We start from the raw sequence: 10,575 nt of genomic DNA on the forward strand, positions 1-10,575 counted from the left end.
CTCCAAAATGTCTCTGAAAGCTGCAGCTTCTCTCTCAGCTCCTGTGCATTCTTCAAAGTGTCGCTCTTGGCTGTAGCAAGCTCGCTCCTTCTGTCTGAGCTTATACAGTGCTCTAGTAAACTAATCAAGGCCCATGCTGAATGGGCAGGGCCACACCTCCATGGAAATTATCCAATGAAAGATCTCATCCACAGTTGAGTGATCACATCTCCATGGAAACATCCAATCAAAAGTCTCCAACCCAATCAATACCAATACGTTTCCTGCCCACACAAGACTGCATCAAAGATAATGGTGTTTGAGGGGACATAATACATCCAAACCAGCACACAGTGTATGGACAGATGAGTAGAAAAATGGGGACAAAAACTAAGTGAAAAATAGGGTGGGATGGGGGGGATGGAATGCTTTGGGTGTTCTTTTCTACTTTTATTTTTATTCTTATTTTTATCCTTTTTGGAATAAGGAAAATGCTCAAAAATTGATGGGGTGATGAATGCACAACTATATGATGGTATTTTGAACAGCTGATTGTACACTGTTGATGATTGTATGGTATATGAAAATATCTCAGTAAAACTGAATTTAAAATAAAAGACTGAGCATAATGTTTGAGCTAGGGAAAAAGGGCAGAGGACAATAAAGGAGTGAGAGATTGTGAAAGCTGGTAGGATCAGTTGATTGCAGATTCTGGTAAGGTTGAAGGATAGTGGGATCATACCAAAAGGAGTGAGCTAGAAAGGGAAGAGGCCAAGGTCAGATAAAGGGATGCTTGAAATTATGGAGGTGTTGTCATATTTGCAATGACAATTTCTAGGGAATGGCTATGTGAATGAGTATCTGAGGTGGGGTCAAGGACAAGGTCATGGAGGAGAAAAGTACAAGGAACTGAAGGGGTAATTCTTGAACTCACCAAGAATTAAGACAGGAGTACTACTATTGAGAGTGTATGGGTGCCAGGAACTAGTATCTTCAAGAAATGAGATGGAATAACTGGAGTTTGTTAGGTGATATCAATAGTGAAGGTTAGTCTGTGACACAAGCTGTCAAAAGCTGGAGGGTTTTAGGGAGATGGGTGGGGGAATGGTCTAAGGGCAGCAATGAGAAACAAGGAAAACTCCCGACTTCCAGGTTCTGTGGTATGAAGGTGGTGGGAGAGAAAAATCATCTGTTCCTCTTGAGTGGGCTTCAGGGGAAGACAGGGAGGACAGAGTTGAGAGAAGAGTTGAGGATAAAGAGGAATTACTGAAGGCACATTGAGTTTCAGTAGTAGAGGAGGGCTAGGGAGGGTAACTAAAGAGATGTATGTGTGCATAGCCTTATTCGGGTTAGAAGGCAGGTGTTGAGGAGTGTCTTGGGAATCCTGGGGTTCTTGTGGTGACCAGCAAACATGGGGATAAACATTATCACCAGATGAATTCTGATGGATTCAAGACAGGGGTCACAGGGTTTTGAACATTGGGGTTGGGAGAGGTGGGTGTCTGGGGCTTCTTCTTGACCCCAGGTGATGTGGAGAGCACAGTTTGAACCCTGAGCACTGGTTCAAACAATGGGTCATTTTGCTCCAGGAGAGATCACATGTATCTGTAATGATAGAAAAAATGGGTTAGAAGACTATGCATCACATACAGGATAGGTCTACCCTTGGGGAAGTAGAGGGGAAATGGAGTTAGGGTCAAGGAAACTCAACTTTTCTATGTTTTCATTCTGTTAAAAAAACACACACAAAGTAAACATAACTAAATGTTAACAACATTCAAATTTGAGTGGTGGAAATACTGGTGTTTATCCTATATAATGTCTGGGATATTATAAGCACTCAGTGAATATTATTTGTTGAATGAGTGTGCCTTCCTGCTTTCAGAGTTTCTCCAGAAAGCATACAAAACTCTCAAACCAACACAAAGTGCTATAGGATCATAGAAAAGGGAATGGAGTGAGGTGGAGGCGACATATGGGGGAGGCTTGAGAAATCCTTGTGAAGAGCATGATTTCCTAACCTGTGTAGATCTATACCACCATACATAAACCATATGGAAAATGTGGAGTACACGCTAAAGACATAGTCCTACCTCCATTTTACCTTATTGCTCTAAGGTTCTGGGTATCAAGAAAAATGAACTTGAACATCTAGTCCTTTAACTTACTATAGGATCCTCACTTTTCTTCCCTAACAGGGAAGTGCTGGATGATGTTGGTGTCCAAAAATTCTGCTCTAGTATGGATTTAATACCTCAATTTAGAGACATGTATTTATCCAGAGTCTACTGTGAGCCAAGCAAAGCTCTAGGGATTGGGAATATAAAGGATGAAAAGCCTCGGTTAGACACTCCTTTGTCCTACTGACTGTTGTCACATTCAGAGGCTGAGAAAATAAAAAACGTGACTTTTACATAGGAAAGCATCACCATTATAGAAATGTCCAGGTGTGGGGGTGAATAACCCTGAACCACCCACCCTTGCCATGAGCATCACTCCTTCAAGACTGCAAACAATAACTGAGCATCGCTTCCAAACCACCTGTTTGGTCATCACGGCATACTTCCATTCCTACGGCTATAGGAGCCAAGAAAGCCAGACTCCAGCTCGTGCAGCTTGGATCTCCGAGTTCGTAATCGTTCAAAGCTAACGGGACAAGATGTTTCCGCTCATTGTGGAGGCTACTACCACCGCGGACGGTGAGTATAAATGTGACGAAGTATTCGTGGGAAAGTGGGCCCATAGCGCTAAAGCAGTGGAAGGGGCACGGGAAGTGCTCTCGCGATCCTTTGGCCAATCAGAAGGCTGGAGCGGGGTCTGGGAGGCAGGGCCTGATGACGTCACCAAGCACTGTTGCGGGGTAAGCTCTTAAGTAGAGGAGAGACAGTGGGCAGAGGCCGGCTAGCATAAAGCTGAGGTAGCGCTCAGAGGCGAGCGCGCGTTCTCTCAGCCAATCAGGAAGGGTGGGGCGGGGCCCGGGGCGGGGCCTACCACGGGCTTATAGCTGCAGGGCTCTGCGCGGGAACGCTACCCTCGCCCAGAGTGAGGAACTGTCCGCTCGGTTGTTTGTTAACGTGTCTTCAAGCCTTCAGGTGAGGACGAGCGGCCCCGCCGGGAGCCAGAGGTCGCGAGCGCGCGGGGGCTGCGGGCGGGGCGTCTCGGGCCTTCGCTCATTGGAGGGGCCGGGGTCGGACCGGTGTTGCGAGTCTGCGCCGCCTGGGGGAGAGTCCGCGCCTTTGTCTTCCCGCCGCGCCTTAGGCCCCGAAGCCGAATCCCCCGGGGATGGGCCGAGAAGGCCGAAGGAGCGGACTCCCAGAGCAGACCCGGCCGCCGTAGCTGCCGCTCGGAGTCTGCGAGACCGAGGAGTTTGGGGGCCCTCTTTCGCTCCCTGCCTCTCGGGGGCCATTAGGGTGGGCGCCAACGGTGACAGTCATTAAAAGATGTACGCAAACTGCTCCTGAGAGTCAGTGCACCAGCCCTGTTATTATTTAATGGTTGATCCTGGTTTCCCTAGCTTTGCAGATTGGCATCTGATCGCTTGGCAGAGGAAGGCTTTAGGGTGACCTCGGCTGGATATTCGGGACTCTGGCTGATTGGGGGCCTCCATTCTACTCTGGGCCCTGGACATGTCTTATCCCGGCCAGGGTGGGGCCAGGCACGCGTGGAGAGCTCTGCTTTCTGGTTTCTAGGGTTTCCCATTGCCTTTTCGGGACAAACCCGAATGTTGCCAGGGTACCAGGCATTTCATCCTGCCCACAACCACGCACCTCTGAGCCTCATCTTCTTGCCTCTCCCTTTGGGGAGAAAAAATGGTGAAATAAGACTTAACTCTATTTGGTCTGTCCCACTCTGCGCAAGTCCTGGGTCTGATCCTAATTACCTGTGCATTCCTTACAGCATTTACAATCCAGTGCCACAAGGAGCTTGTTGTGAGATGTATAATTAGTTATGACCTGATTAAATCCCTTCCCTCTCTTACTGTCATATTGTAGCGCTTTTACTGTACTGTCTTTGGACAGATAAAATGGAAAGAAACTAGTACAACTTATGCCACGCTTTTTGTGTGCTGCTCCCTACCTCCCAAGTAAAAAATGCCAAAAAAGTAATTGAGTAGAAAGTGAAGTTGCTCAAATAGTGCTATGTCCTATTACAGGATCACTAACTGGCTAAACCCAATCCTTATTTTTCTTTTCTATCCCTATCTGCTTTTGTGCTTTTATCACCTCCATTTTACCTTTGCTGTGATTTTAAGAGTCTGACATATTGGCTCCCGGTTTCTAGAGCATGTTAGTTTCTTGTGCATCCTGATTCAAATGCAGTTATTGCCTATTAGAAGTGGAGAGATGATGTGGAATTGAAAGTAATAAAAACCCGACTTTTCTAAGATCTCTTACTATTTTCCTATTGAAAATCAGGTAAAATACACACTGATAGCAAGTGTGAGAATTTGGGGCTGTGGCTCCTTAGACTGATAATAGTTGTGCCAGTTGAGCTTTTTTTTTTTAATGTTTTGTTTTCTTTCTATTAGGCAAGATGAGTGATAAGCCAGACTTGTCTGAAGTGGAGAAGTTTGACAGGTCAAAACTGAAGAAAACTAATACTGAAGAAAAAAACACTCTCCCCTCGAAGGAAAGTAAGTCACTGGGGTTTCTAATGAGGACAAACAATGGTGAAAGTTCAGTAAATAAACTCTTCTAAGTAAACTTTGTTCCAAAGTAAGCAATAATTAGAGTACCATTGTATTTAACAAAATAGTTAAAAATATGAAATTGTTTTCTTACTTGGACTATATAAAGAATTCTCACATAATAGGCCCTAGTAGCAATGGGGGCATAAAAAACTATTTTCTTGTTGGAAAATACTAAAAAAAAGATTAAAACCTATCTTGAAATATTGGACTTAGCACTAGAAAAATCTCAGTTTTGTCCACTTTATGGTTGTTTGGCATTTTTCTGCGTCTAGCAATTTGGGTCCATGATCTGATCCCTAAAGAACCAGGTAAATTGTAGTTTTGGCATCTTCTACCCGATAATAAGGTAAGGTGGAAGAACAAGTTTAGATCTCAGGTATACTCAAGGCTCCCAGGCTCAAGGGATCATTTTGCTTTCTGGAGTTAAAGCCTGCTAAAGAAAGTGTATTCACAAAAGCTAAGGGGCACTTTCATCATGTTACTGTATTTGAGGGTTCCAAAGTTAGTTAAAATTTTCTGAAAGGATGTGATTTCTTAATTGTATAGCAATAGATAAATCTGAAGAAAATGCTTCACTTGCTTCTCAGTCTCAGAATAAACTATGGAAAAAGTGGTAACAACATAAATCTACCTCTCATGGAAAAATAAAAAAACAGTTGATATAGAGTCTAATGAATGTTCAGGTGATTAATATGTATCCCCACGAACACACAGATGCATGCGCACACACATATACATACCTTACTGTGAGGATTTGTGGTCAATACCTTGGCATTCTATCTTTAAAGCATATATGACAGTCTTCTATAGCTTGGCAAAGAGTTTTTTTTTTTTGAAGAAACTGAACTTAATCTTAGGAAAACACCCTCTTAATGATTTATTGGTTTTTTTCCCCCAGCTATCCAGCAGGAGAAAGAAAGTGTCCAAACATCGTAAAATGGGGATCTCCTTGCAAGAGCAGATTTCAACATTGCCTGAGTGTCTTGGTTATAGGCTGGTTTTTTTTTTTGTAAACTAATGTGTTTGTAGAGAATTTAGGTCTCTTTTTATGTCTTCTCACCTGTACTCCCTAGTTAAGAGGTCAGGGGTAGCCAGTGCTCCATCACCTTTGTTTTAAAACTACCATTGGTATGTACATTCCAGATGACTGATGTCAGTAATCTCACCGTTGATGACCTCTGTGTACGTAGTCCTTGCACTCCCTACAGGATAAGCCACTTTTAACCTCCTCCAATGGGTTCCTCCATTGCTCCATGGTTTTCATGAAGTTGCATGCCCTAGCAACTTCTCACAGTTTATTTTCATTTCTAATTTGGCAATAAAATAATAAATATAACCACTATCTTGAGGGTCTTTTGGTTTATTCTTGGTAGTCTTCCAAGGAATGAAAGTACACAAGGAAACTTTCCAACCAAACAAAAGTGGTTGAGGGAAAGCAGCTTTAGCAGATTATTCACATGGGAAATTCTCTCCTCTGTCAGATCCAGTGGGTCCTGACTTGGGTACTCTAGGTACTTTTTCCCTTGAATTGGAATCATAGATTTAGGGCACCTTTGGAGAGGAGGTTATGTGGACCAATCCCCTTATCTCAGAGAAGAGATGAAATGAAAACGTAAGGTTGGAAGTGATCTGCTCAAGGCGAATAAGGGGTAGAAATCAAGCTGGACTCTCTTGCTTCCTGCCAAGTGTTTTTCAGTTTAATGGGAGGGGGCACTTGAAGCTCATGTTTGATAGGGAAGGAGACAGGAGGCACTTGGTAACATGCACTGTGCTAGGCACCTCATGTATTCTATTGAGCATAAACTCAGATATCTAATACCCACTAATAACACATAGCACTGAACTTCTGATCTGGTTTTTGTACTGAATGGAATTTACCATTTTATGAGTCAAGCATTTTTGGTGTTCATAGTGAGCTTAAGGAGTACATATAAATGGACCTGTCCCAATCCCTGCTCTTAAACAATGCTTTTATTGCTTTAAATTTAGTTTTAAAAATTTTCTATAATCCAACCAATTAGAAATGTTAACATCTGGGTATATACCCACCCCAAGTATGATATACATATAAATATATATATATCTCCCCAAGTATGATCTATTAATATATATACACATATATATGTGCAACCTCAAGCATTATCTGGCCTCTCCATTCCAAGGACTGACATCTTTAAATAACCACTAGGGTTACAGGAAGTGGAAGCTTCCTGCTATGTCCTCTGCTATATCATAAGCATCCACAAGAAAAATAGTAGATGAGTCAAGGTTGATCAAGGGGCAATGAGTTGACACAATGACAAAGCTTAGTCTAGCCAGAGGATTTGAGCCTTAAAAGTGATAATGTTGGTCACTGCTCTGGTTTGTTAATGCTGTCATTATGCAAAATATAAGAAATGGATTGGCTTTTATAAAGGGGGTTTATTTGGTTACAAATTTACAGATCTGAAGGCCATGAAAATGTCCAAATTAAGGCACCAAAAGGAGGAGTATACCTTCACTGAGAACACCGATGGCATCTGGAAAACCTCTGTTAGCTGGGAAGGCAGGTTTGTGGCTGGAGTCTGCTCCGGGATTCTGGTTTCAAAATGGCTTTCTCCCAGGACGTTCTTCACTAGGCATCTGGGGATGTTCTCTTAGTCTATCTTAGCCCAGAGTTTTCCCAGGCAAACTCTGGGCTAGCAAAAGTCTGCTTTCAACGGCCGTTTCCAAAATGTCCCTCTTGGCTGCGGCAACACTGAGCTCCTTCTGTTTGAGCTCTTATAGGGCTCCAGTAAACTAATCAAGACCCCCGCTGAATGGGCGGGGCCACACCTCCATGGAAATCATCTAATTGAAGGTATTACCCACAGTTGGGTGGGTCACATCTCCATGGAAACAACCTAATCCAAAGATTCCAACCTAATCAACACTAATATGTCTGCTCCCACAACATTGCGTTAAAGAACATGGCATTTTGGGGGACATAATACATCCAAACTGGCACAGTCAACAATACTTTACTACCTGCCTGAAACCATTGTCTGAGTTACTCAGCCCCTTCCAGTTGTGTACTGTTTACACTGTGCCCAAACCTGCCTCCCTGTAGCTCTTATCCAATTGTCCTAGAACTACATGCTGGAGCCCACACAGTGTACTTAATCCATCCTCCAGTCTTCGAAGTCAGCTGTGTGTGCCTAATTCCCATACTACTAAGTCTTCTCCAGCTGAAATGTGTCAGATTCTTTGGACCCAAGTTATATGGATGGGGAACCAACCTGGTTTCACTCTAGATGTGCTCAAGTTTTCTCACTATTGGATCTCTTTGGATCCTGATTCTGTCATGCAACACAGTTGCTGTCATTACAGTGTTGCCATTGGAAAATTCGAGAAAGATGCTATACATCTATGATAGATTCACCAAACTCTGCATTTGCACAGTAATCCAGACAATATGAGGCCCATTTAAAAGGGCCTCAAGAGCAGGATGAACGTTGTCAGGTGAGCTGGGTTAGACAGTTTTCAGCTGCATCTGGTAACTATCCTTTTCATTGAAGTATTGATTCCACCCTGAACTGTGTTAGTGTTAAATTGAGTGAGAGCAGACGAGAGTTACATGGTGGGAGGTGAAAGACACATAGCAGCTAAGTGGATACTCATACAGATGGGAGAAGGGAAAATAATTGTTCTGGAATAGTTTTGCCCTGCATTTCTTTTTTTTTTTTTTTTTTTTTTTTTTTTAATCATCATTTTATTGAGATATATTCACATACTACGCAGTCATACAAAACAAATTGTACTTTCGATTGTTTACAGTACCATTACATAGTTGTACATTCATCACCTAAATCAATCCCTGACACCTTCATTAGCACACACACAAAAATAACAAGAATAATAATTAGAGTGAAAAAGAGCAATTGAAGTAAAAAAGAACACTAGGTACCTTTGTCTGTTTGTTTGCTTCCCCTACTTTTCTACACATCCATCCATAAACTAGACAAAGTGGAGTTTGGTCCTTATGGCATTCCCAATCCCACTGTCACCCCTCATAAGCTACATTTTTATACAACTGTCTTCGAGATTCATGGGTTCTGGGTTGTAGTTTAATAGTTTCAGGTATCCACCACCAGCTACCCCAATTCTTTAGAACCTAAAAAAGGTTGTCTAAAGTGTGCGTAAGAGTGCCCACCAGAGTGATCTCTCGGCTCGTTTTGGAATCTCTCTGCCACTGAAGCTTATTTCATTTCCTTTCACATCCCCCTTTTGGTCAAGAAGATGTTCTCCATCCCACGATGCCGGGTCTACATTCCTCCCCGGGAGTCATATTCCACGTTGCCAGGGAGATTCACTTCCCTGGGTGTCTGATCCCATGTAGGGGGGAGGGCAGTGATTTCACCTTTCAAGTTGGCTTAGCCAGAGAGAGAGGGCCACATCTGAGCAACAAAGAGGCATTCAGGAGGAGACTCTTAGGCACAAATACAGGGAGGCCTAGCCTCTCCTTTGCAGCAACCGTCTTCCCAAGGGTAAAACTTATGGTAGAGGGCTCAACCCATCAAACCACCAGTCCCCTATGTCTGTGGTCATGTTAGCAACCATGGAGGTGGGGTAGGCGAATACCCCTGCATTCTCCACAGGCTCCTCAAGGGGGCACTACATCTTTTTTTTTTTTTTCCTTGTTTGTCTTTTTTCTTTTTTTTTTTTTTTTTTAACTTTCCCTTCTTTTTTCAAATCAACTGTATGAAAAAAAAAGTTAAAAAGAAAACAAACATACAATAAAAGAACATTTCAAAGAGACCATAGCAAGGGAGTAAGAAAAAGACAACTAACCTAAGATAACTGCTTAACTTCCAACATGTTCCTACTTTACCCCAAGAAAGTTACATAATATAGCAACATTTCAGTGAACTTGTTCCTACTACATCCATCAGAAATTAACAGACCATAGTCATTTCTGGGCATCCCCAGAACGTTAAATAGCTTATCTGTTCTTCTTGGATTATTGTTCCCCCTTCCTTAATTGCTCTCTACTGCTAGTTCCCCTACATTCTACATTATAAACCATTTGTTTTACATTTTTCAAAGTTCACATTAGTGGTAGCATATAATATTTCTCTTTTTGTGCCTAGCTTATTTCGCTCAGCATTATGTCTTCAAGGTTCATCCATGTTGTCATATGTTTCACCAGATCGTTCCTTCTTACTGCCGCGTAGTATTCCATCGTGTGTATATACCACATTTTATTTATCCACTCATCTGTTGAAGGACATTTGGGTTGTTTCCATCTCTTGGCAATTGTGAATAGTGCTGCTATGAACATTGGCGTGCAGCCCTGCATTTCTTAAATACATAATGTGGGGCTGCTTTTCTAGTCACTAAGCTCACTTTCCAACCTCGCGGAATCTTTTTTTTTTTTCAGTAAGCCCACTGTAAGCAGGGATTGAGATTTAGGGCCTTGAATCCATTTATTAATTAAAAACTGACAGTACTAAGTCTCTGTTGTATCAACTCATTTATGGGGAAAGGAAAAAGGAAATTTGATGGCAGAGCCTGGAGCAGAACTAAAGCATGCTGCATAGCAAAGCTGCATTTAGTAAGTGAAGAAATGAATCCCAGAGAGGGAAAGGGATATTTTTGATGTCACTTGGGAGAAGTTGCCATTCAATTAGTAAAGGGAGTAGCTTAGGACAATGTACAGGACTTCACTGAGGTGTCAGATTATTTGTGAATACAACCAGCAGAACTTCTCAGGTTGGTCCCTGAGCTGTGAGAATCAGAATCTCCTTGGTGATTAGTGCATAATCCTGGGCCCCAGCCCCAGAGATTCAGATTCAGACAGGCCAAAGGATGTTCTCCTGTCATAGTCTTACAAAGTGATTGTGTATATACTAATACTTCTCTCCTTTTAGGATGTGTGACAATCTTTT

The 10,575-nt window shown here is 42.5% G+C and overlaps 1 protein-coding gene across 1 annotated transcript; it reads left to right on the forward strand.

Moving 5' to 3' along the window:
• Window positions 1-2,945: 2,945 nt before the first annotated feature.
• TMSB15B (thymosin beta 15B) lies at window positions 2,946-6,011 on the forward strand. The gene is made up of 3 exons (XM_037821778.1): window positions 2,946-3,071; window positions 4,508-4,612; window positions 5,568-6,011. The coding sequence occupies exons 2-3, from the start codon at window positions 4,513-4,515 to the stop codon at window positions 5,603-5,605; spliced, it is 138 nt and encodes a 45-aa protein (XP_037677706.1). The 5' UTR covers window positions 2,946-3,071; window positions 4,508-4,512; the 3' UTR covers window positions 5,606-6,011.
• The last annotated feature ends 4,564 nt before the right edge of the window (window positions 6,012-10,575 follow it).

The sequence above is a fragment of the Choloepus didactylus genome, chromosome X (assembly GCF_015220235.1).
Source record: "Choloepus didactylus isolate mChoDid1 chromosome X, mChoDid1.pri, whole genome shotgun sequence".
NCBI classification, from domain to species: Eukaryota; Metazoa; Chordata; class Mammalia; order Pilosa; family Megalonychidae; genus Choloepus; species Choloepus didactylus.

Excerpts from the sequence above, each read along its gene's own strand:
- TMSB15B (XM_037821778.1), top strand. The coding sequence starts at position 4,513 with ATGAGTGATAAGCCAGACTTGTCTGAAGTGGAGAAGTTTGACAGGTCA. Across the intron at positions 4,613-5,567 it reads CACTCTCCCCTCGAAGGAAA|CTATCCAGCAGGAGAAAGAA; the intron begins GTAAGTCACTGG and ends TTTTTCCCCCAG.